This window comes from Tenrec ecaudatus, chromosome 1 (assembly GCF_050624435.1).
Source record: "Tenrec ecaudatus isolate mTenEca1 chromosome 1, mTenEca1.hap1, whole genome shotgun sequence".
NCBI lineage: Eukaryota > Metazoa > Chordata > Mammalia > Afrosoricida > Tenrecidae > Tenrec > Tenrec ecaudatus.
In genome coordinates, this window is record NC_134530.1 from 26,071,991 (window position 1) to 26,098,422 (window position 26,432).

Sequence of the window (26,432 nt, forward strand, 5' to 3'; positions counted from 1 at the left end):
TGAGGTCGGAGCACCTGACTCCTACTCCCGTCGTCCGTGATGAGACAGAGGGTCAGAGGGGCCCCTCCTGTCACCTGTGTTTGCTGCTCAGGGGGTGGCTGCATTTCTGTGTCCACTGAGTGGGGGGGGGCGCCCAGCTGGGAGCCCTGCCTAGGGTGGATGGTCCAGGGGGGCAGAGGGAGGACAGGGGTTCTCAGGGAGGGGTGCGGCAGGCGGTGGCCTTCACGTGCTCTGTGGAGAGATGGGCAGAGTGGGCCCGAGCCCCCATCAGACAGAGTCCTTGAAGGTCACGTTTACTTTCCAGCGGATCAGGAAGAGACCCAGAGTCTGAGAGGGGCAGAGGGCCCACCTGGTTGTGGTGAGTCCTTGCTTGGACCCTGCTGCCAGGGTTGGGAGGAACCTTGGGCCCCATGACCCCACAGTAACCAGAAAAGATTCTTTGGGCTGAAAGTCTGCAGCCTTGGGGTGGGGTTAGGGTTTCTCAGGGCAGGACACCCTTAGAAGACTTCAGTAGAGCTGGCTGCCTGGCTTGATGCCCATGGCAGGGCCTGCCAGAGCGGCCTCCCTGTGCCACTGCCTCCTCTCCTCTCCCTTCCCTGCAGGACCCCTCTCTACCCAGAACGCTGGGCATCTTTCGGGTGCCTGGAGAGCTAGTGTGTGTGTGAGGGGGGTGGGGGGAAGGCAGGCAGGCTGGAGCCAGGCAGGGTGTTCTCCCCCAGCCAATACCCCCTGAACTTTCTGATTCCCAGGGTGCCTGGGGGCAGCCAGTGGACGGGTCCTGGAGTCCAACAGGGTGCCGTGAGAGGGATGCATCTGTCTCCAGATGTGAGTGCTGGGGTGTCCTAGCACTCTGGGATGCCAATTGGAGGTAGACTCCGCTCAGGGGTGTGCCCTGGCCTCCCTTCCCAAGGGCTGGCTCTACCACCTACCTGGGTAAGCTGCTGTTGCTGAAAGCTCCTCTGTGGGCAGGACCTTCCCTCGGACTGTCCCGTCAGACCTGCAGCGAAAAGAAGGGGGTGTCCTTGCGGTGCCTCCAGGGACCCAAAGGCACCCCATAAGCCCATCCCCTGGGCTCCAGGTGCCCTGAGGACAGTGAGATCTGCCCCTCCCCCACCCAGCACAGCTGTCCCTTTCTCTCCGGAGTGGGCCATCTCGGCTCCACCCTGTGGGCAGCTGTGGGCTCACGCCCCATGAGCAGTGCAGCCCACTCCCTGGGGCTGGGATGTCCACCCCTGGGAGGACAGAGACACCAGCTGTCACGTCCCGGGTGCCTGTCCCGGCTCCACGCTCAGTGGCTGAAGCCTCCCCATGCCGGCCACTAGGCAGCTTGGACAGCGCAGTCCTGTCCCTGGTCAGGGCTGCCTGGTGTAGAAAGAAGGGCAGCCCTGGGGCAGCAGGGTGAACCTGGCCGCCCCTCACAGACAGAGCAGACGCCGGTGGGGGCAGGGGTGAGAGAAGGGCTGTGGGCCACAGGGCACCAGGGAGGGGGCCCACCGTGCAGACCCTCCGAGGAGAGGCCCTGCAATCAACAGTGAGCGGCACCTGCGTGTTTAGGGGCATGCTGTGGAGGCGTGGGAGGGGAGGCCTGACAACACGATGTGTCCCTTCTGGGGGACCTGAGGCGTCCCACGGAGGACAGGCAGGGTCCGCAGGGTTGGAGACAGCACAGGGTTGCCCTGTCTGGCTCCCTTGCCCTCTGGCCATAGCTGCCCAGGAGATACCCGACCAGGGATCCAGACCTCAGCCCCAGTGTCCGCTGACAATGTAGGCCATGGCCACACAGTGGTCCTGTCTTTCCCCGAGGGCCGTGGGGGCTCCACGGTGGATCCGATCTATGCTGAGTTCTGGGAGAAGAGCCCTAGCACGGGGGGTGGGGGAAGGGGTGTGCCAGCTAGCCTGGGAGGGGGCACTGTCCAGGAAGGGTGGAGTCTGGGTTGGGGAGCCGGTGAGCTGTGTCTCTGTGGGAAGCCCTTTGATTCTGTCATACAGGGAGCTGTGGCCAGCCTGCACATGTGCCCTGGGGCATAGGTCACTGGCTTGGCCCCCGGGCCGTGGAGCTGCTAGGAGACCAGGAGCTGGCATTGTATGGATGCCTTCCCGGAGCCCGGTCCCACAACTGCTCTCCAAATGGCACAAGGGCTTGGGGGTGGGGGCAGCCTGCCTGTGCCCTGAACTCTCCCATCCGCTCAGACCCAGAGCTGAGAAGCTAGGGTGGAGGGTCCCTGAGGGTGGCCTGCAGTGGACACAAGGACCGCAGCCCATCAGCATGGGTAGGGCGGACTTGGTGACGCAGTCAGCTTCCGATCCCTCACTAAATCTAAATCCCGCCTCTCCGGTGTGGGTGATAAAAAAATTAAACACACCGGATTTTGGAATTACTTCATTTGGAGAGGGGAGGGGTAGGCCTGGGCTCAGTCCCAGGAGCCATGTTAAGGGTTCTGGGGGAAGAGGGGGGGCAGGAAGATAAATAATTGAGCAGCAGGAATAACTGGAGTCTGTCGGGCTGCCAGCTTGGAGAGAAATACACGGGTTACAAGAATCCTCGGAGTTTTTACGGAACCCCCAGGGCTTTGAGCAAACAGACGCAGAGCCGGGACAGCGCCTGGACCCTGGCATGCAGAGACGGTGGGGGTGGGTTAGCTGGGACCATGGTGGGGTACAGGCGGTGCTGGGCGGGCTGCTCCCGGTGGCCGTGGAGCCTGAGGGACAGGGCCTGGTGGGGAGAAGGCTGGGAAGGAGCTCTTTCCCAACCAGTCTCCTCCTCAGGGACCCAGACTCCTGTCCAGAGCCCACCCCCAGAGGTGCGTGCTGGGGTTCGGCAGGCGAGGCCATGAGAGGCACCAAGCAAAGGCTCGCCCTGATGGACAGGCCTGTGCTCGACTGGCCAGGACCCAGGGCTGTGAAAGAGCTGTGGGAAGGCCAACAAGGGACGGTGATGCTGACACAGGCCTGGGTGAGCACGGCACGGTGGTGTGAGGTAGGGATTGAGTGAGACTGTGCGCAGAGCACTGGGCACATTGCCCTTGAGCTGGGCCAGAGCAGAGCTGGCTCTGCCTCTGCCGCAGAAGAGGATGCTGGGGAGGCAGGGACCTGCATAGTGGACGGAGCAGGCCTGTGGCTCTGGGGGAGGAGGAGAGAGCCACAGTATGGGCCAGTGTCCCAGGGCAATTCCGTGGCTCCCAGGGACTGCCCAGAGCTGTGCTAAGAGATCCCTGCCGACAGGGTCACCCCTCTTAATCTGCTTCCACACACGGCATCTTCATCACTGGCTAACCCGACCTCCCCTTCCTGGTTCCTGGGCTTCTGGCTCCTCATCCCCTCCCGTCTTTTTTGAAGACCCCAATTGCACGTCTACTTGTCCAGTGGGCGGTGGTCCATCATTCAGGAGGCTCCAGTCTTAGGTGGCCCTCCCTGCCTCCTACTGGATTCTGTTCTTCTGCAAACTCGTATTTGCCATAAGTAGTGCTCAGAATCCCTTCATCTCAGCGGGTGCTGGTCTTCAGTGTCTGGCGTCTGATTCAGGCCCTTTGTCTGTCTTCCAAGTGGCTGCCCAGCATGCCCACGCCTTCCCCGGGTTCCTGAGCACAGGGCCGACAGCGGACATCTTTGTCTGCCGATGTGCTCAGTTTTCTCTTCGTGAAGGGGCAGATGTTTCCTTCGCTTCTTTGCCTGCCTGGTAATTTCGGAGCCGATCTTTCAGTTCTTTTTTGATGTCGCTGAAGTCCACCTTGGCAACACCTGGGGAGGTTCTGTACCCGGTGAATTCCGAGCGTGGTGTGGGGCATGAGCTGCAGTGACTTGGGGACCGCTGGCTCCTTTGGGGTCTTTCTTCCCAGCTTTGTGAGGTGGGCCCTGAGCAGTGCTCATCCTGGGGCTGGTCCTCCCCTAAGCCCTGGCAGCACATAGTGGTTGTGAGTGGGGCTGTGATCCACACGGTCGGTGGTTCAAAACCACCAGCAGCTCTGCGGGAGGAAGACTGGACTTTCTCCTCCCGCAGAGAGGTGTCGTCTGAGAAACCCACAGGTGGTCACTGTGAATCAGCACCGACTCGATGGCAGTGAGTTTGGCTTTGTGGTTTGAGCCCTGGTGGCGTAATCATTAGGCATTGGGCTGCTGGCTGCAAGGTCTGAAGTTCGAAACCACCAGCCACTCCTCAGGAGAGAGACGGGACTTTCTACTCCTTTGAAGAATTACAGTTGCTCTCTCTGCTTTGTCTTCCTGCTGACAAGACACATGGAGCAACGCTGATCCCAGCCAGAGCCCTGGAGCTGAAGGAGCCACGTAGAGACCCACGCCAGTGCTCAGATGTTCCCACTGCCACTGGATCCACAAGACTGTCCATTCACTGGCCTGTGGCCTTCCTGCATTCAGGATCATTGCATGTGTGTGTGAGTCTGAAGAGGACTTCATAGACTGATATCAGACATATGGGCTAATATTGGACTTATGGACTTGATTTGGACTGAGATGAAATGTTTGCTCAATATACAATTTCTCTGACATAAAGCTCTCTCTTACACACACACACACACACACACACACACACACACACACACAGTCTCAGAAACCCGCAGTGGGGCATTCTACTCTGTCCTAGAGGGTCGCGATGAGTCGACATCAACTGGATGGCTTTTGACGTGTGGCTTTTGGTTTTGGAAATCCTCTGCTGACTCCTCCACGCATTCTGAGTTTCTTTCCCGCCTGGCTGGTGGGGTCAGGCCTGTCCCCAGTCCTGGGTGCACCCAGGCCCTGCTCCCTCTAATCTCTGGTGGCTCTGGCCCCAGCCTCGTGTGGCTTTCTTGCTTGCCTGTGTGGACTGACCGGTGCTCCAAGGGCTCCCTCCCCTCTCTGGTGCTCCCACCTGCAAACGCCATCACTGTGCCTCCCCCAGACTCGCAGCTGCGCCTCGCCTCGCCTTGGTGGTCTGTGGTCTGCGGATGGTCCCGCCAGTGAGGTGGGCGAGTGGAGGGCTTGCCCCACCGGCCTCCTGCTCCCTGGGCCTTGCTGTCCTCTGCTGCCTGACTCCGCTGTTGAGAAGCTGGGCAGCAGGTCTCATATAGTTTCCTGAGTTGTTCCCAGCAGGAGAGGCCCGTCTTTCTAAGCCCATCCGGGCCACACTCACCCACCCCGGTGGACATCTTCCAATGATCCACCCTCGGGTGGGGATCTCCTTCGTGGGGACCCTCATGTCCATGGCCACTGGAGGAGGGGTGCACGAGAGGCAGTCGCCTCCCTCCCTCGCTCCAGGGTCAGTCTCGTTGAAGGCTCTTCGGACTGCCGAGTGTGCCCATCCCATCAGCAGTCTCTGGTGAGCAGAGCCTCGTGGGGAGGGAGGACACATACTTGGTCTGCAGGAAGAGTAGGGAGCCAGAATGCCACTGCCATCTATCTCCCAGCCCCTGCCACCGCCACAAGGAGTCCCGGGCTGATGCCAATGGCTGGGAAGGGGCACAGCCGAGCCCTGGCAGAAAGGCCTGGTGATCCAGGGCAAGGTCTGGGGCAAATCCATGGAGCACAGGCCTGTCCCGACGCACGCGGGGCTGCCAGGAGGTAGCCCTGATCAGATGGCATCTGGACAGTTCTTTAAGCCCTCTGTTTGGCATGTCATACAGAGACTTAAAATTCGCTCTCAGTGGGAATCGCAGGGAGGCCTCCAACCACACTTGTTAGGCGGTTTTGAATTCTTCACATTTGTGGCTTGGGGAATCTCAGAGCAGACCTCGGAGCAGAGAGAAGAAAGCACCACCCCCCCCCTCGGCGGTCTACAGGACAGAGACCTGCCTTGGCGGGGTGTGTCTGACGGCCTAGGAGCCACGTTCCTGCCCATCCTCCCTGGCTCGCTGAGTTTCTGTTTGAGCCCCTGGGTTCCGTGTGCTCTTGCTCACCGCTGGGGGGGGGGGGCGACCTTCGTTTCCCCTGATGTGGCCCAGAGGGGGGACCATGAGGCCTTCTCCTACCGTAAAGAGCGACGGTCGCAGGAACCCAGAGGGGCAGGTCCAGTCCCTGCACGCAGCCCTGGGAGGGTGTGTTTTCCCCTCGGGGGTCACGACCCACTGCGGCTGCCTGGACCTCCAGGCTCCCCGGGGTCAGGAGGCGCTGACTGTTCACTGCCCTCCTTCTCCTTGCAGTGTGAGTTGAAGAAGATCAGGCATGAGTCACTTGTGAAACTGGGAAATTCCAGGCGTTTCTGCACCCATGAGTCACCACCAGCTTGGGCTTGGCTGGGTCTCTGGCTTGGGCTTGGCGGGGCTGTGCTGGCCAGCAGGGGGGCTTCAGGGCAGGCAGCTGGGGGCGTCTCATGGCCCTTGAAGAAGGGACACCTAGGCCCTTGGAGCCCTTTCCAAACTTCACAGGCCGTTTCCAGAGGGGTGCTACTCCCGGCCGAGGGTACACGGAGGAGGGCCGGCGGGCCGTGCTCAGGCCCGCCCGACGTCGGGGGTGTTAAATTACAGACCCCTGCCCTCCCCCGCCCCCCAGGAGGCTTTGTGCCATCAACCACCCCGCACATACCGCGGTTGCACAGTGCTTAAGTCACCTAGCGGCTAACCGGAAGGTCGGCAGTACAAACCACCGACCAGCCACCCTGAGGATGTGGCAGTCGGCTTCCCCGGGAGGATTCACAGCCTCGGAAACCCTGTGGGGCAGCTCTTCTGGGTCCTCCGAGTTGCTAGGAGTCGGAATTGAGGAGATGAATTCAGGTTTTTACGCAGAATGTAGCTTTGCCACTCACCGACACCCCCCTCTCCCAGGTAGTCTGGAGGTTCTCTGAGGGTGTGACTGTGTTGGACCTGGGAATCCGTGGGGATGTCCTGTTTAGCTGATATGCCCCGCCCCCTCCTGAGCAGCCCCCCAAGTCTCTCAAGACGGGAGAGGGCTCTGCTCTGGAAGCCAGAGCCATGACTGGGGGGTAGGGATGGGTGGGAGGAACACTGGGGAGCTCTGGGTGCTCTGTGGGGAGGCACAGTTCAGTTGCTGGGTGTCAGGAAACCCCCTCCCCTGTGCTCCCCTCTCCCCGGACAGGGTGGGCCAGGACAGGGCAGGCTTGGCTGGGTCTGGCTGGCCCTGCCGCCATGTTGTCACCTGGAGCAGAGTGAAGCTGACTGAAGCTGGGCCGAGGGGCTCTGCTTAGGTCAGGAGTCCAGGCAGCTCTTGGGAGAGGGGGCTGTGTGTTACAAGCTGCCCCAGAACTACCTGGCACAGGTGTGGCCTATGCAGAGAAGTGAGTGTTCTCCTGGCCGGGCTGAGCCGCCAGCCTCCTGTGGGCTATGGGTCCTGGGTCCTTGTCCCTGGGGTGTCGGGACGGCCTTAGCCCTGTGGCAGTGTGTGAAGGGTTAAGGGCTGCCAGCTGCCCCATCTGCTGTGGTCATGATCCCCTGCTATGTCAGGCAGGAAGCGGCCCTGCTGTGTGGGGACGGGGTGGCGGGTGGACACCCTGGGCCCAGCTGTCTGCTCAGCCCTCACACCTGCTTCCGTTTATTTTCCTGCTCCTCTCTGGCAGGCTCCATGCCCAATGCCGAACGCTTTCTAAAGAGGTGGAACCCCTCTCCATCCTTTGCTCCTGCCCACTCCCACCCCAACACCCACCCAGAGGAGACCCCAGACTCTGGGTGACAGTCTCCGTAGAGGGTAGCTCCCCTAGGAGGGACAAGGGGTGCTATTCTGGTTCTTGGGACCCTCGCAAGGCCAACATCCACCCAGTGGCATTTCACCTGGCTCTCTCACCTGGCTCTCCCACCACCCAGAGGAGGTTGGGGGCTTGCACTGGCAGCGGGGAGGAAGGAGCAGCACCCAGAGCCTCTGTGGGCACCCATTCCCAATCAGGCCTTTGAGTGTCCAATCTGGTATGGTCACAGCTGGACTGTGGCCCCCCACTGGGGTCACAGCAGTCTACCAGGTCCCTGCCCGTTGCGACTGCGTGCCAAGGGAGAGCCCCTCACAAACGCGCAGATGATAAGGGTTGGTGGGCTCGAGAGGGCCTCTCCTGAAGAGAGTGTGTGTGGAAGTGGGGTGGGAGGTGGGGGCCTTGCTATAGGCGGCCTGGGTCTGAAAGAGGGCTCAGGAGCTTGTGGAGGCGTGCATGCTTTCCGACGGCTGGGCAGCCCTGCTGGCCACACATCTGAGTCCACCCACAGCCAGACACCATTGGGCCACACTCAGCGGCCCCCTTCCTTCTTCCCCTGTGCTTGGCCCTGCTGGGTGGGCAGGACCTCTGACATGGGACCTCCTGACCTTGGGTTGGGCACCTGCAGGCCTGTGGGCTGCTGCCAGCTTGGGCTCTTGTGGCACAGGTGGGACCCCGTGGGCATAGCCGCAGGCCTCGGGGAGCAGGAGTCCGGTGCACCTTGCACGCTAGGAGCTTGTGCACCCTGCCCCTTCTCTTGCCTGATGGCCGGGCTCCATGCAAGGTGACCTGACCAATGGACGTGGCCTGATGGAACCAGGTTGCCGGCCATCCTGACGTCCAGCACGGGTGGGGCAGGGTGTGAGGAGCCAGGCTGGAGGCTGGTCTCGGAGCTGCTCCTGCAGGCAGCCTTGCAGGCCGAGCCCGGATGCTGCCGCGGCCATGACCAGGCTGGGCGTGGAGCAGCCACCCCACTGAAGGATACCACGTTAATGGGAGCCATCTGTGTGGCTCTAATGACTGATTAAATGACTAATCACAGAAGTCTTAATTAAAGCCATTTTTCTCCAGACCGAAGAGGGTACCTATAGGGGGAGCCTCAGGTGGCTGCTGTGGGTCAGGCTCTGGGGGGGGGGGGTCGCTCAGCTGGCCGGGAGTCCACCTATGCAAGGTCCATTGTGGTGACCTGCCTGCACCCCCACAGAGCCAGGTCTGCCTTTCTGAGCACACGCACATGCACACACACATGCACACACACACACACCCGCTTCCAGGGCAAGCCCTGCATGCCTCCCATTTCTAGGGTATCCCTGTGTGCCCTGAGAGAGGTACCCCCCCATCCCAGCCCCCGCTTCCAGGGAAGGAGCCCTGAGTGCGCTGGGCATGTCCCCGCCCGTCTCTAATCAAGTCCAGCCTTTGCAGCCAGCCGGGTTCACATGTTCAGGAACTGACAGGCTCTTTGTCACGGGGTGGAATTCCGTAATCCGACAGGAATGTCCCCCCGCAGGAATGTGGTGGCGAGAGGCCTGGGAGGGGAGGGTCCCCTGTGAGGGGGCCCAGCCCCTGCAGCCTTCTGAGCAACCCCCCCCCCCTGCAGAGAAGGAGACGCTCAGCCTGTACCTTGCCCCCACCCCACACCCCTGCAAGCCACAGGCTGATGCGGAGCCCATTCTTAGAGGGAGTGGACGGGGAGGACAGGGCTGAGACCCTCTGGCACGGAGGAGCTGCGGGAGAACTACCAGACTGAACCCCTCTCTCCCCTGGCTGCACAGCCCACCCCATGGGGGTCGGTAGCAGCGGCAGGCTCCTGTGGGGGAGAACACCCCCCTCCCCCAGTTCCTACTGGGCCGCCCCTGAGGGAGGGAGCAGTGGGGATGGCTCTCTGGCTTCCCGCTGTGTGCTGACTCCCTTCCCAGCCACCTGCATGCCAGCTGTGACTGGCCCCAAGGAGACCTCTGCCCCTGAGGTGCCAGTGGAGGGCCAGGGAGGCCAAGGCATGGGAATGGCCCCGCAACACCCTCCTGGTGGGCTGGGGAGGTGGTGCTTCCTCCCAGAGGCAAACGAAAGCCGAATTTTGCCTCGAAGTTTAGAACAAAAGGCAGCGCCTCTCCCAGCAGCCACCCTTCTATGTAAATTAGAAAGCTGCTCAGCTCTGAAATTACAGGGTGTTGTCACCCTGAATCTGTGTGTGTGTGTGTGTGTGTGTGTGTGTGTGTGTGGGGCGCCCTACCCGCTACTGCTATTGTTTGAGCATCCCAGATTGCGGGGTGGGGAGGTGCTGCCCATGTGGGCCACGAGGTATTTCAATAGGTGGTATGGTGAGTAAGTGAGGTGCAGGGGTTGGTCAACGCGGAGGGGGACAGTAATGGCTTGCCTGGTGGCACAGAAGACCGTCTCCAGCCCCTGGGCACTGAGGACCCTGGCGGTGGGTTGGGCTAGCTCCTGTTTAGGAAGCCAGAACTTGGCTGAACTTGGCTACACGCCCAGCCCACCTCCCTTCCTGCCACAATAGCCCCTGACCACACCCCAAGGTTCCACACACGTCAGAGGCCAAAGCTGCATGACCCCAGTGGACACTGGGAGGGAGGCCTGCCATCCCTCACCCATCTTCAGTCATGCTCAGGGCCTGGACAGGCTCCCCAGCCAGGACAGCAGTCCCCTGGCCTGAAAGAACCATGTGGGGTGTCCTGGGAGTTGCCCTGGGGAAGGGGGCAGCAGGGAGCTCCTAGAGAGAGCCGCCCTCTGGCCGGACAAGGGAGCACGTATACCACGGGGTCCCCATTTGAGGGATGTTTTTGGGGTGGTGGGGGTGGGGGGTGCAAGAGGCAGAATGCCCACCCAGGCCCCTCAGGTGTGGAAGGAAATGTCTGCAGGGCTGAGACCCACTCCACATGTCAGTCCCGTGACACTAGTCTCCAGCTGCATACATGCCCAGAGCCACCCCCTGCAGGGGCCAGGGATGCCTCAACCCCAAGGCTCTGTCCTTTACAAGATTACTGCCTGAACCTGGGGTGGGGGGAGGCTTTGCCAGGTGCCACCCCTCCGACCCCCCTTGACTGTTCAGGGGTGAGGCCATGCATATCTCGCCATCCCTTCTTAGCAAGCCTTTCGTAAATGCAAAACAGACGCGTGGGGCCCACATCCCATGTGCCTTTAGTTTGCCCGAGCAGCTCTGTGGCCGAAGGAAGGGAGGGCTGTGTTCTCAGCATTCCAGAAGGTGCGTGCTTGCATGCCTGCTGGGGAGCCCAGCTCAGAGCCCCCCCCCCCCGCCCCCCCCCCCCGCACTGGCCAGACCGGGGTGTCGTGGTGTCAGAGCTCAAGCCAAGAGGAGCCGGGAAGGGAAGGCCTTCAGGGCTCACACCAGTCCCCTAGACCAGTGACACTCACTGAGCGTGCATTGTTGGGGAAATCCACTCCAAGTCCAAAGCCCAGTGTCCCCTCAACCCCACGGGGCGGTGGGGGGTGGGTGTTTGGTGGCAATGCCTGGGGACTGAGAAGTGGTGGGATTGGGTGGGGTGAGGGGGGGTTGAGGAGTGGAGGGGGTGGGAGGGGAAGCCTGAGGAGGGGTAAGTGGGAGTTGGGAGCGGGAGGTCATGGCGGTTGAGTGGGGGCTGGGTAGGGGCTCAGGAAGCCAGGGCAGAGAGCAAGCTGGGTGGCTACCGAGGGTGGCCATGGCCGCTGGAGGGCCTGCTTCCTCAGCCAGCAGGCTCCTGGGGCCAGCGGCCTCCCCTCCACAGCTGGCTCCCCACCCGGGGAGGCAGGATGAGCCTCGGGAGATGAGACTATAAATACCTCCCGGGGGGCTATATTGGGAAGACACTCGTTCAGCTGGCTCCAGGCTCTAGGGAGGGCGGCAGGCTAGCCCACCCTGAGCAGCAGGGAGTGGGGCTCACGCTCCAACACAGGGCAGTGGGGGCAGGCCAGGCTGTCCCAGGACAGAGGATTCCAAGCGGAGTCTGGGAGGGGCCTCCCCGAGGAAGCAGCCAAGTGCAGGAGGCTGGAGGCATTTACAGAAGACGCCCCCTCCCGCCCCTTCCCCTCTCCCTTCAAGCACATACAGATGAGCAGACAGGAGACCTCCAAGGATCCACAGGGTCAGCAGGAGGGATGGCCGCTGCTCAGACAGACTGTCCAGGGGCCACCTGGCCCCACCCCGGTCCTGCCTATGTGTCTGGGACACGGCCTCGGGGACGCATGCTAGCAGGGGCTCTGTGTGTCCTTAACGCGGCTACTTCCTAGGGGTGCTGGGAAATGGGCCTCGGGGGAGGGCATCCCTCGGCCTCCCCATTTTGAAGGGGCACAGCCTGAGCTGGGGGAGGAGAGTGGGGTACAGGCTTGTTTCTGTCTCCTTTCCCGGGAGCCTCCGTGCGGACATGCTCAGGAGGAGGTTCACCAAGGAAGTCCAGAATGGGGGTAAATCCACTGTAGGGCCCAGTCCCCCGCCCTGGGGCCTCGATTTCCTGTCTGTAAAATGGAGCTGGGGACGGACGGCGGCCTGACATGGTGAGAGGCACGTGGCCGCCACGTGCTGTCTGCTCCCGAGCCGGGTCACCCAGCGACAAGAAATAGGCGTCCTTTCAGATGCCATGCGGCGATGGGGATGGTTAGCCCACCCCCCACCCAGGCTGTGCTGGGGCTGTGCTGGTCACCCAGGCATATGGGTGGTTCACATGGGTGGAGACAAGAAGGCCCCCATGAGTCTCCTTCCTCTGGTCCTGGCAGTACCAAGGCTCAGTGCCAGGGCTGCACACCCTGCAGTGCACCCCAAGTTGACCTCAGTGGTGGGCGGGTGGGGGGCTGAGGGGCAAACCAGATGAGAACATCCCCACAGCAGGTGGGCCCCAGCAGGCCTCTGCGATTCCTGCTCCCTCGGACCTGGGGACTCTTGTGAGGGGGACTCATGGAGACAGAGTCATAGTCAGGTGGAGGTGGGTGCAGGAGCCACAGCCCACAATGGCCTATGGTTAGCACCCGAGGCCCCACCATGTCACCATGCTTGGCCGCAGGGTCTGTTGGTAGCATGCTCCGGTGCTCAGCTGGCCCGTTCCTGTGCCCATGCCCAGGCTTGCAAACCAAGCGTACCGCTGGCTTGACCTGGCCCACCCAGCACTGGGTCTTTGCTGACCAGCGACTGCTAGGCTTCACAGTGGCCAATCTGGGCCAAGGTCCCAGCTCTTGCCTGAGGCTCTCCTGGTGGTACCGGGGCCTCTGTGGCAACAGGAATGCCCTGGCCTGGTGCAAGGTGGGCAGAGTAGCCAACTAGGGTTTCCTGGCACCCCTCCCCCCAAAAAGCCCCCAGGGTCTATCTGGGGAAATCTGCCTCTGTGGTGCTGTGAGGTATAATTTGTGACACGAGGTCCCTGTGAATCAAGCTCTCTCCCACTTCTGCATGACCCAAGGAGGTCCAGCCTTGAGGGCCCTGCTCCCCCATCACCCGATATCCCCCCTCTGCCGAGGGCCTGGGCAGGCAGAGGGCCTCAGCCAGAAGGCAACCTCTGTCCTCAAACTCCCGTGGCTTAGAGACAAGGCAGGGCTGGCAGGAGGTTGGCCCTTCCCACCGTGTACCTGCTTCCTGCTGGCTCCTGCGCTGTGCCTGGTGGGCACCCGGTTTCCAGGTTGGCTCTGGATCTGCAGCCCACCTTCTGTAAGGAGGATGGGTCAGGAAAGGTGCCTCCTAAGGGGTCCCCTCCTTTTCCAGCATCCCCCAGAGGTGTGGCTGCAGTACTGGGAGTGGGGAGGGGAACACAACACTCTGGAGGCAGAGCAGTGAGGGTCTCCTGCCCTATGAGCCCCCAGGGAGGTGGAGATGACCTTGCCAGCCAGCCAGGACTAAGGGGTGCCCCCCGCAGGGCTGATTCACTGAGAGGTCTCCTTTGTGAAACATCTAGGGCTCAGTGGATAAGGCTTCCCCACCCTGCGAGCCTGCTCCCTAGTCCCGGGCCAAATGGATGAGAGACCCTGCTTAGGGAACAAGTGCCCAGGGTCAAAAGGATGAGGAACCCCCCCCCCCTCTCAGAGGGTCACTCTACCTGGTTGCTGTGCAGGAACAGGACTGGGTGATAGTGGGGCGGAGCGGGCCTGAGCAGGACATCCGAAAAGACAGCACAGCCTTGCTTCACCCGCTGGTGGGCGTGGGAACGTGGAGGCACGTGCTCCCCGCCTGAGGAAGGAGGGGTGTCAGGGAAAGTCAGGGAGGTAGGCTTTAAGAATCATCACCCCGAGACTTAAGAGTCATCCAAGAGAGCACCAGGCACAGCCACGATCACTGAGGTCAAGGTGGGTGCCTGGCAGGTGCTCAGGACCCTGAGTTGGTAACAGGATCTCGAGACTGCTGCAGGAGCCGTGGTGCCATTATGGGGTATGAATCCGGCTACCGACCACCAGGTCAGCAGTTTGAAACCACCAACTTCTCGGTGGGAGAAAGAGGAGGCTGTCTACTCCTTTGAAGAGTCACTGTCCCTGAAACCTACCAGGGCAGTGCTGCCCTGTCCTATAGGGCCACCAGGAGTCAGCATCGACTGGAGGGGGGGGGGGTGGTGTTTGAGTGTGAGTGTGAGGAAGGTGCAGGACCATTCCAGCACATCCTACACACACAGGACCCTGGACTCTCCTGTCCAGGCCTCGGGTCCTTCCGATACCCCTCTGCCCTGAGGTGCCCTCCCGGACACCACTACATCCGCCTACTGGGCTGTAGCCCTGCCCAGTGCCCCACCGATGCCCGGCCCCCTGGCTGTCATGAGCCCTGCTGCTGGGAGGCGGGGGTCAGTGAGGTTGGGGAGGTGGGTGTTGGCCTTGAGGTTGGTGCAGATGAATGGGGCCAGGACTGAATGGGGACTGTGGAGAGGGCAGGGGGAGGTCCGACCGTGGTTGGAGCAGCTGGACAAGGGAATGCAGGAAGGGTGGGGTCTCAGGGTCACAACATGAAAGCAGAAGCCATCTAGCTCAGGGTGGTGCCCAGCGGGGAGAGAGGAGAGCAGGATTGATTTCAGGGGCAGAGGTGGAAGGAAGGCAGGTGGGCAGCGGGAAGGGCCGGGGGCAGCCCAGGGAGATGTCTGCTTGTGTTAATGCAGCCTGTTGGAGGGACCTTCTCACTAGGTCCTCCCTTCAGTGGGGGACTTGGAGAATATAGGGGTGACATCTGTTATCTGTGCTTGGAAGAGACCCTTGAACCTGAGGCATGAACCCCTCCTGGGGCAGGTGGTGGGGGTGGGGGTGGGGTGTGTGTGTGTGTGTGCGCGCGCGCGTGTCGGGGCACAGGGGAGAATGGGCCACATTCTATAAATTATAGGCAGGTGAAAGAGCTCTCTCGGAGGGATCTTAATATGCCCATTACGGCGGTTATACAAGGTGGAGCCTGTCCCCCCGCAAGGACATTCTTGAGCGAGCGTCCCCTGTCCATCAGCACTTCATGTCGGGGGCAATGACTGGGAACCGTGCTGCTGACGCCGCCATTCCCATCTCCCAAGCACCGCTGGCGTCCACGCGGGCTCAGCAGGAGCTGACGTCCACTGCCTCTTTCATGAGTGCCTCCTGGCCAATGAGGACGCCGGCTCCCTGTCCGATCACCTGGAGACAGCACCTTTTACCAAGGTGACCGGCCGGAGGGGGCCCAAAGCCAGAGAGCCCTGAGGACGCTGGGCTCATTCATGGGCAGCCCCTTCAGTCCTGGACCTACGACACACCATTTGGTAGGGGTGGGGATGAGGGGGGGTGGAACAGGAGGGGGGTTGGTTAAGGGTAAGACTGAGAAATGCATGTAAAAGCAAGCATTTCCGGAGTGTGCGTGAGTGTGTGGCCCCGCCCCGCCTGGATGTGGCCTCCCCCCTCAGTCTGGGTGACCAGGGCCGGTGGGTGTGGAGTGTGGTCCTGTCTCCTGAGACCCTAGAGGCTCCTTTTCAGGGTCCCCACAACACCGCCGGCTCCAAGCCTTTGAAGGCAGGGCCTCCGAGCAGCCTTGTAGGAACCATCGTCCCCGCTCCACTGGCGAGCCCCTCGAGGTTCAGAAGCCACAGGAGAACCACCTGTGGCATGGCCACGTGCTCTATGGGGAGAGACCACCTCACAGAAGTCAACCAGGTCAGACAGAAGGAGGAGGCCATCGGTGGAAACCAGGAGTCACCATCCCCTGGGGTGGCTACAGCATCAACATCACAGGGGGCGACTCCGAGGGGTAGAAAATGAAGGGTCACTACACCCTTCTGGTAGATAATGGTCCCAAGTCAGGTCTCAGTCACATCGATTCCTTCGCAAGCCTTTCTTGATGACAGATGATCCTCCCCTGATATCTGCGTGTGTGTGTGTGTGTGCGTGTGTGTGTGACGTGTGCGTGCATGAACGTGCACTCTTCTGCTCATTGGAGGACTCAGAGGGATTAGGTTTAGGCTCCGCCCTTTATGAGTGGGGCTGTATTCACATAACGGAAGAAAACTCTCTTTCCAAACAGGGCCGTGCCCACAGACACCACAGGGAGGGGGGCAGGAATGCCACATGTGTGTTTGGAGGGTGCTCATCAATCTGTCAGACCAGAGGTGGCCACCCAGGAAAGCCTTGGCCCCCTGTGTTAGTCTGGGTAGACTAGAGAAACAAATTTATAGACACACATATGTATATAAGAAAGAGGTATGTAGACAATTTTCTCAATTGAATAGTGAGAAAATGTCCCAGCCTAGTCCAGAGCAAGTCCTTAAGTCCAATATTAGTCCATATGTCCGATACCAATCTATAAAGTCCTCTTCAGACTCACAAAATATATGTGATGACACCAAATGCAGGATCATCCCAGGCCAGTGGGTGGGAAGTCTTGTGGATCCAGTGGTGTTGTGAGCATCTCAGCGCTGGCAGGGGTCTCCACGTGGCTTCTCCGGCTCCAGAGGTCTGGTTGCATCAGGGTAGGTCCATGTGGCTTCTCCAGCTCCCAGGGCTTAGTGCCATGTGTCTTGTCAGTAGAGCGTCTCTGACGGAGGGAGCAGAGAGAGAGGGTATCTCCCACCTCCAAGGAGGAAATACAGGCGTTCCCAGAATCCTCAGGAGAAGGCCACGTCCACACAGAGGCCTCATTGGTTATATCCTGATTGACAGGCCAGACTCCTCCCCTTCACTTGTGATCCTTTCAAACGGACACCAGATGATGTAAGTACCACATCCTCTGACCCACATGAGCTTGACATCTGTCATCATCTGGTCCCTGGAGACTATTGGACATCCACTGGTTCCGTGAGTAGGCGTGCGACCTCCTCCACACCATTTGTCTTGCATTCATTCGCTTGGTGGGGGTTAAAGAGAAGGAAGCTCTCTGGGGGGGGGTTCTAGACCAGTGTGCCTCAAAGAACCCCCCACCCCCAGAGGGGCCACTGGAGTCACCCCAAGGGTGCAAAAGCAGATGCCTACACTTTATTCTGGATTATGGGTGAGAGTGCAAAAGTGTTTAATTGCCTTGGGGGTGCTGATTTGTTAGTGGGTATTTCCCCCCTGAAAGGGGGGTGGGTGGTAGGCCAAATAAGTTTGGGCACTCTATGTTCCAGACCAGCAGTTCTCAACCTTTGGGGGGTCAACCCCTTTGGGGGGGGGTCACCTGATTCATCACAGTGATGAAGCAGCAACGAAAATCATTTTATGGTTGGGGGGGTCAGCACCACATGAGGACCTGTGTGAAAGGGTCGCGGCCTGAGGAAGGTGGAGAACCCCTGTTCTAGAGCCGTCCCGTTGCAGAGAGAAGAAGCCAACCAGCACCGGTTCACCTACAGAAGGACGTGACCCCTCAGCCCTTGCCAGGAACTGGCCTTGCTGCCGGCCCGACTGTGCCTCTTTCTCGTCAGTTCCCCCTCCCCACCCACAGCTCAGTGCTGCTTTCGGTGTGTGGTAGCCATGCCGCCTGGGGCAGAGGGAGCCCAGGAGGCGTGCTCCCCACGGGCCACGTGGAGTGGACTCTCCAAGGACGGGCAGGCTCTGCTGCGGGAGGGGCTGGTGCAACCCGGCTCCCCAAACACACCTGGCGACTCACACATCATGCATACATTTCAAATGTCACCCCACATATGCCTGCTCCCCCTTCCCAGGGGGAGGCACCCTGCCCCGGCGCCCATGCCGGAGGCCAGGGTCAACCTCCAGCCCCTGTCTGCCTCGAGTCCTTGAGCCTGTGGTTTAGGTGGCGGCGGCGGCAGCGTGGTTCACGTCTGTGCCACTCTCGTCAGCCACCCGCCACTGCCCCTCTGCCCCACACCTCAGCAGGGGCCCCTCTTCCCTCTTCCATCCGGGCTCCACACACAACCATGACTTAAATGGAAGCCAGGCTGCTTAAAGCCCTTCTCCTGATCCCCAGAGTCGAGCCCAACCCCCTCCATTGGTCCCTCAGCCCCACCTCAGGCCACCACTCTGCCCAGCTGGGTGCCGCCCACTACTGGCCCACTGCCCTCTCTAGAGGAGCCCCAGGCAGACCTCCGTGAAAGGTGAGGTGGGGTGGTGGGCAGAGTGGGTGCCCACTTCCCCTCCAGAAAACCAGGCACCCCCTGCTTCCTCTGCTTGTCCCCCAAGAGTTGTTTCCTGTCCCTTCGTGTTTAGGATTCCCCAAACCCCACTGCAGAAACCTGCCAACGAGGGGGGAGAGCATCCTTTGGGAAGAGCGGCTGTCTCTCAAGGCCCATCCCGCCGTCCTCACCTCACAGGGAGAGAGAACCTTTCCTGCAGTCACCACAGACCGTCAGGCCTCCTGCTCCCGGTGCCATTGTCCCCCAGTCACCCTTGGGTGCTGTTGGTCTGCAGTGCAGGCCGTCCTGTCTTCCATCCACCTCACCTCCCACAGACAGAATACTGCACCACCCAGATGACCCCCAACCTGCCTCCACCCGCTAACCCTCCCCCATCCTGAAGGAAGTCTCCCCACACCATCTTCCTGACTCGCGGCCACTGCCTGCCACCAGCAGCTCTCCTCCCCCCTCCCCCGCGATGGAAACACCGGAGTCCTTCACTGGTGTCGGCACCTCCAGCCCCTCATCTTCCTCTCTGTTCCTGCCTCAGGGGGATGCCCTGGGACCCCTGGCCTCCAGCACCTGCTGCAGGCCCCCAGCAAACATGGCAGGCCCTATTTCCGAGGTCCCCAGAGGGTAGAGGGTCTCCACATCAGGAGCATAGCAGACTGCCCCTGGTGCTGGTCCCCAGGTTCAGCCCACACTTTCACGGCGCCTCCCTGGCTCAGGGCCCAGGTTTCTCCTCCTTTGGGCCACGTCCTGCTTCACCGCTTCCAAAGAACCAGGAAACCCGTGGCTTCCGGGGTGCCCTGAGCATGCCCTGCTATGGTGGTGGTTTTACCCGGTGTCCCAACACTGTGGGGACCCTGGTGGTGCCGTGGTTACATGCTGTGCTGCTAACCATAGGCCAGCAGTTCAAAACCACCAGCAGCTTCTCCAAGGAAGGAAATGGAGCTTTCTGCCCCCGTGAAGGGCCAAGTCTGGGAAACCCCCAGAGGCAAGTCTACCTGTCTTGTAGGGTCGCTGTGAGTTTGGTTGGGTGTGGCCCCATGACCGCAGGTGGGGGCGCAACTGAGGGGTGAAGGTCCAGGGGGCTCTGGGCCTGCTGCCAGGGTGTGGTCGAGTGGACTCCGACCCACCCACCCCTGCCGAGCTGCCCATGTTTGCCTGTGCTTGCCACCAGGGCCAGGTCACACCAAGCCACGGACGAGGAAAGGCCCAGGCCTGAACCATCCATGCCGGATGGAAATGCTGACCGCCCTCAGCTGCTGACTGAAAGGTCGGAAGTTCGGGCCCACCTGGAGGCGCCTCACCAGAAAAGCCTGGTTGACTCCTGCCCCAAATTCAGCCGCTGGCACCCCGCTCAGCACAGTTGTCCTTGGACACGAGGGGCCGCCGTGAGATGGCGTCCATTTGGCGGCAACAGTGTGTGTGTGCGTAGGTTTGACACCTGGTCACAGAGAATGCAGTTTTCAGAAGAAACCATTGCCCTACCCATCACAGGGCTGTCCTGGCGTCCAGATGGGCATTCCCACACTGCTCTGAGCTAGTTTAACATGGTCAGCGAGACAAGTTACCGGACGAAGAGGTAGGTGTTCGAAACTGGGGTTCTGTGGCTCCCGAAGTCCACCCAAGGGAAAGGAGTCCTTCTCTCTCGGGTCCTGAGGAAGGACAGGCTGATATTTCTGAGTAAGGGCCCCCAGCTGGCCTCCAGGCATCCTGTGCTGGACCTGGTGGGTTTCTGGGGACCACCTCTGCCCTAGCCTGCAGTCCGCCCCACCCCAGCTCCGGTTGCCAGAGTCACTGCTAAAGCCTGAGGGTGCTGGTCATGACACTTCTGGCTTTATCAGCAAGATACAGGCCTCCGTGCTACCGGAGGGAGGGGGCTTAGAGGACAGGAGGCAGCCTGGGAGGGGGCAGCTTGACCTCTGTGGGAGGGAAATGCCAATTAATTATCTTTATACAGCCAACCCAATTAGACGCACTAATCACCTGTGTAGGGCGTCCCTGCGGAAGGTAGAGAAATGGTCTGAACAGACAAGGTTGCTGCAGGGCTGTCCTGTGAAGTGCCTGCTGCTGCGTCCAGGGCCAGCAGGATGGCGCCTCGCTAGGAAGAGCAGCCCCCTCCCCCCCAGGCATTTGTGGCATTTAAGCAAATTCATGAAACTGCTCTGTTATTGGTCCTGAGAGGCTGGGCCACCTCATGCAGAGGTGACCAGACACGCTGCATTAGGCTTTAAGGCCAATTAGCCAAGGCACGCGGTTAGCAGCAGGAGCCAAGGCTGGGGGCGGGGTCTTGAGCTCCGGAGGGACACGTGGGCCCCAGAATGGCAGGTAGGAGCAGGTGCTAGGCTCTGAGCCCCCCACAGGTCCCTCACCCCACCAAGTGTCCGGTGTCCGGCACCTCAAAGGAAAAGGACTCCGCCATCCACGAGTCCTCCCGTCCCTCTTCTGTATGCTAACCAGACACATGTGTGGGGGGACGCTCTCTGGCCCCTCCACAGCTTGGCCTCCACTCTGCTGCTCCTGCACTGCTGCTCTGGACACCTGCCTGCCTGCCTGTGGGTATTAGTAGGAGATGGGGGGGAAGAGTGGAGGGGTCACTTGCATGCTGACTTCCTCTCCTCCAGACCAGGGAACACCCCACTCCTAATGACTGCTCTCCCAGCACAGAGCTCGCTGAGCATCACCACCCTCACCTGGACCTCCTCCCTACCCCATCAGCATCATCACCAACCTCCCACCAACACCATCACCACTGTCAACAGCACCACCAACTCCCACCCTTACCATCACCATCATCACCACCACCACCAACCTCCCACCATCACCATTACTGCTGTCAACACCATCACCAACCTCCCACCATCACCATCACCAACCTCCCCACCAACACCATCACCATTATCACCACCACCAACCTCCCACCATCACCATCACTACCACCACCACCACCAACCTCCCACCATCACCATCACCATCACCAACCTCCCCATCCCCATCATCACCATTACTATCACCACTGCCAACAGCACCACCAACCTCCCACCCTTACCATCACCAACCACCCCACCGTCACCATCACCATCACTGCTGCCAACACCATCACCAAATCTCCCCGCCAACGCCATCACCGCCATCACCCTGAAAAGAGATGAGTGAACAGAGCGAGAAAACCTTGCCTCCGAGCTGGTGCTCTGGATTCCGACTCGGAGTCTCAGAAACCACGCCCACTCGTTAAAGCCGCCTACGGCGGTACATCTGCTACCGCAGCATCCTCCAACTAGGACCCCACCACCACGTCTACTTTCACAGTCCAGGGACCAGGCCTTGCACTCGCGTGTCCCAGGCACTCAACTCTCTCCTTGGCCCAAAATACAGATGAGGAAATGGAGGCTCTAGCCCCTGGGAACACCCCACTCTTGATTCGGCTGTACCCGAGAATCACTCAGGGAGAAACGACGCGTGGCCCGGCATAGCTTGACCTGTAGCTCCTCCGGGGTCCCGCCAAGGGCTCCCTCGGCCTCTGGGCCCCTGTACCCCGCGTTACAGCGGGACGTTTTAGAATCCAGGCCTTTCCCAACGTGCTTCTTTGTGAGCACTCGGCCTGGCTCCAACAGCAAGAGACGAGCAGGCGTTCTTGGGATCCCCGGTCCCTGAGGTGGGCGGTAGCCCAGGGTCCCTGGGCAGAGTGTGGTTCTACAGCTTCCGCCCCTGGGCCGGCACCCGCCTTTCTCTCTCCTTTCTGAAGCATGCGGGGGGTGGGGGTGGGTGGGGGGGGACAGACGCTTGATAGATGCCTTGTCCCACGGGCCAAGGCCCCCCCAATGCTGAGAATCGGAGGCCCCGGGGTGGCTGCCACTTGAGCATTCTGTTGCTGTCGCCGTGCCTGCTCCCAACATTCTTTTCTCTAAAAAGAGCTGAACGCTCTGTACCCCACCTGGGCTGGGTGCCACCCCCCCTTCAGACACACTGCGCGGATGTGTCTCCATAGCTCGGAGGCACGCTGCCGACCGCACACTCGCCTTCTGGCGCCTGGATTCGCGGGATCGCAGACGGAGCGGGGAAGCGGGCTGCTTCTGCTGGCGCGCCGCCAAGACCAGGGGGCTAATTTGGGGTTCTTTCGAGAGTCTGTTTCTGACACCCCGCCCACTGCTCGCCTTCAGCCCCCAACCCCCTCCCTCCCATCCAAGCTGTTTGTACACAGTTCGGTAGCTTGGGACTGAGGCAGCGCCAGGGTGTCCCATAGGCCAGAGCCCACAGGCCAGAGTGTGAGTCAGGATCGCTGGCCCTGGGCACCTGGGCAGGCAGGCCGTCAATGAGGGCTCCCTAGGCCACTGAGCCCTGGCCCCAAGTCCGCTGCAGCCAGGCCCCTGGGGACTTGGGTTCTCCCTATACCACACTCTTCCTCATCCTGGGGACACCCCCAGCAGCTGGGACACCCTTCACCAGATGTCTAGGCCTCAGGTGGACAGGATCTATCTGAAGGGACACTGAGGCCCCTTGCCCGTGGCTTACAGCCCCAAGGGCTCTCCTCAAATGCCACGACCTTTATTGACTTGAAACCCAGCCCTGGTCCAGCCACTTTGATGACGGTGCCTGGGGGCGGGGTGGCAGACCCTCCTGGTACAGAGACCCCAGGCCTGCAAGTGAAATGGAGAGTGGGCAGCCGCTCCAGGTCAGCAGAGTGCAGGCCCAGGGGTGACGCTGCCTGGTGGGCAGTCTGGCTGCTGGAGTCCCTGCCTCCCATGCCTGGGGTTTGGCTGCTCCAGCGAAAAGAACCATGCCTCCCCTGCTTCTGGAAAAGACCAGAACTTCTCTGCTGCGGGCTGCGGGCTGAGGAGCGGGCCGTCCACAGACAGGCCTTGCTTGCGGGTGGGTGGTGGGTGCAGGTGAGGAGGTGCCTGGTCTGTGGGGACAGTGCTTGGCTTCTCGCTCAGAGGTCGTGGGTCTCACTGCCCTCCCTTCCTGTGGCTCCAGGTGGAGGTGCAGGCCGCCACCGCGTCCAGGAGAGGAGGACAGAAACAGCCCGTCCATCGGGCAGCAAGCTCCCTGTTGGCAAGCTCCCTGCTGCCCCCAGAAAGGATTTCTGTAGGCCCTGGAAATGCGTCCACGTGGCGTTCTCCCTGCCAGTGGAGGGCCACTTGGCGGGCAGTGAGGGAGTGCTATGCCCAGTCCATCTCTGCCCGGCTGGGGAGTCCTTCGATGCTAAGTGTCCCTTGTACACAGGGGGCAGGGGAGGTCAAGAGGCCAGCGACGTATGTTGGGAACAGAGACGGCCAGGTGTGGGGTGAGCTGGTCAACAGACCAGACACAGACCTCCTGTGGGACAGGTGCTGCGCCATGCCCACCTAGTGGGTCACACAGAGACCATGGGTGCAGTCACTCAGTACGAGGGTCGGAGCTCCCCGAGGAAAGCATGACCACATGCTCAGTAGCCCCCTAAGTTGGACCAGCAGCCTGACTCCTCCTTCCACTTCCTTAGTGTGTGCTCTGCTGGGGCCGGCCTCCCCTAGGTGCCCAGCCACGCCCACTCACACCCACTCAGAACGCACACGGTGCATGCATGCACACACTCCCATGCACTCCCAGCCAGGTGCACACACGACATAGTGTGCAAACACGTACACTCAGCACGTGCTTACACACATACACTCATATACATGCTTACACATGTGTACACATACATATGCTTACACGTGTCCACATCCTCACGTACATTCTCTCACCTGCACAACACACCCACAGTCCCATGAGCAGGCACACCTCAAAACCCACTGCCCTGGAGTTCATCTGAATCAAGGTCCATCTACAGCAGTGGTTCCCCACCATCCTCAGGCCGTGACCCTTTCATACAGTTCCTCATGTGGTGCTGACCCAAACCATAAAATTATTTTCATTGCTACTTCGTCACTGTCATTTTGTTTCTGTTATGAATCATCAAGTAAATATCTGATATGCAGGATGTATTTTCATTGTTACAAGTTGAACATAAACTAAATAAAAGCATCGTGATTAATCACAAAACAATATGTAATTACATATTGTGAAATATTTATGAGTTTTTTCAATGGTCCTAGGCGACCTCTGTGAAAGGGTCGTTTGACCCCAAAGGGGTTGAGGCCCACAGGTTGAGAACGCTGTCCTATAGGCTATCTGGGGCACCAGTCTTCTGGGGGCAGCCAGCCTCATCTTTCCCGTCTGGTGTGATTGGTGGGTGTGAACCCCTGACCTTGTGGTTAGCAGTCAAATACTTCCCACCCACAACTCCTGGTAACCTCACACTTTTCATATTCACACGCAGTCACACGTGTGTACAAACATTCTCATACAGGTGTACACACTCTCGCACTCATGGACACACACGTGCTCATTTATGCACGTGACTGCACACAGCCTCACACACGTTCATGCAGATGAACACGCTCCCATACAATACACACTCTGGCACACATATACACAAACACACTCACATCTATGCATGCACACACATATTAGGGGCTTCACAAAATTGTGGGAAAACGGAATTTTGTCCTGAACTTAGGAAGCTCCCTGGCACGTGTGCCTGTGCACGCATATTCACTCACATGTGTACCCAGCCTGCTGGGGCGCACGCACCCTCCCTCCAACTCCGTGCCGTGCTGCTGCACACCCGTGCGGCCCAGGTTCCCGGAGAGAAAGCAGGCCACCCTCCAGCTTGCCCCACAGTGCCAGCCAGAGCCCTGTCCCTGTCCCCCATGGTCCATGCGGCACCCCTGCCTACTCCCTGGTTCCTCAGCGGAGACCTCCTCCCTTCCTGCTTCCCCCTCCTGCAGGATCAGATGCCCCATCCCTGGGCTCAGCCACTTCTCCATGGGGCCAGGCTCCTTTAGTGGGGAGTGGTGTTTGCAACCCCTCCCTAGGCATTGGGCATGCTCATGGCTGCTGGCATGCTGCGGTCCCCAAGTCCTCTGAGCCAGGGAGTAGTGGAACACACACTCATGCACAGACACATATACCCATATGCACACACACATACCTCCGGGCTTACTTTTACCTGTCTTGGCAATGCCACCCATGGCTTCCATTTCTAAGGCAACACCCCAGGTTCACTCTCCCTCTCTGCTTTTCCCTGCGAACCTCCTGGTCCAACAGTAAGCAAAGAGTCTGCCTTCTACTGCCCTGAACAGAGGGACTATTGTGACCAGTCCCCTGGTGTCGCCCATGTCTCCCTTTTGGGCTCCTCCTCCCTGTGGTGGCTCGATCCCTGCCTGGTGCCCTGTTCACTCTGCCCAGGCTGTGAGGCCCTCCATAGCCTCGTGCCCCTGCCCCTTATCATGGCTTCCTGACTGAACTGTGCAGAACGGGGAGAGCAGGAGGATCTTGGAGAAGAAGAACCAGTCCTGAGAGGAGAAGAGATGCTGGGGGATTAAACGCCGATGCGAAGAACAGGTACCCCTAACAGAACGGAGGTGAAGCCTCCCCCAGCCCGCTGCAGGGCTGACTGTCCGGTGGAGAGGCAGCTCCAACGCACGGCATCGGCCTCCACAGCAGAGCAGAGCATCGTTGCCTGGTCCTGCACCATCTTCCCAATCACTGCTCTGATGGGGCCCATTGCTGCAGCTACCCTGTCCGTCCATCACCGTGAGGGTCTCCCTTGCTTTTGCTGGCCCTTGGCTTTACCCGGCATCGTGTCCTTCTCCAGCGACGGGTCCCTCCTGGTGACCTGTCCCAAGTCTCACTCGCTTCTGAGGCGCTCAGTCTCTCCTGAGGCAGATGGGTGAGTTCTTCCGGCAGTCTGCAGGACGTCACTGTTCTTCACTGGCGCTGTCACTCAAAGCCCTCCCCGCTTCTGCCCACCCTTGCCAGTGTCCAGCTTGCAAACACGTACAAAGCGATAACAAGACCGGGGCTTGGGTTGGGCCCCCGTCAGGTGCTTAGTCACAGCTTTGGTTTTTGAACTCTTTGAAGGGGGTCGGCCACTTGGTTGTACTGTGGTGGCTGTGAGGCCACTGGCCTTTCAAATCCCAGCAGGATTCACCATGGGGGCAGGTTTCGGCGGAGATGCGAGACTAAGAGAGACTAGGAGGACGGGTCTGGCGACTGCCCAAAAATCAGCCAGTACAAACCCTGTTTCTCAAGGCCGTGTCAGCATGTGTGCCATTGCTACACGGGCCTCTGGACCTTCACCTGCCGGATTTGACCATAGCATGGTGGTTCCCGAGCTGGGCTGCTACTGGCAAGGTCAGCAGTTCAAAGCCACCAGCTGCTCTGCGGGAGAAAGCTGGGGCTTTCTACTCTTGTGATGATCCACAGGGGCAGTTTTACTACAGGGTCGCTCGCTATGAGTTGGGATTGACAGCGTGGCA

At 60.3% G+C, this 26,432-nt stretch overlaps 1 protein-coding gene across 1 annotated transcript in view; it reads right to left on the reverse strand.

The window, feature by feature from the left end:
- MORN1 (MORN repeat containing 1) overlaps positions 1 to 26,432 on the reverse strand; it is a 75,682-nt gene that overhangs the window by 2,923 nt on the left and 46,327 nt on the right. Inside the window, exons 11-13 of the mRNA XM_075558131.1 lie at positions 13,651 to 13,781; positions 13,187 to 13,263; positions 930 to 997 (exon numbers count right to left, since the gene is read on the reverse strand). Coding sequence (XP_075414246.1) covers positions 930 to 997; positions 13,187 to 13,263; positions 13,651 to 13,781 — 276 coding nt within the window. The remainder of the gene's footprint in view (positions 1 to 929; positions 998 to 13,186; positions 13,264 to 13,650; positions 13,782 to 26,432) is intronic.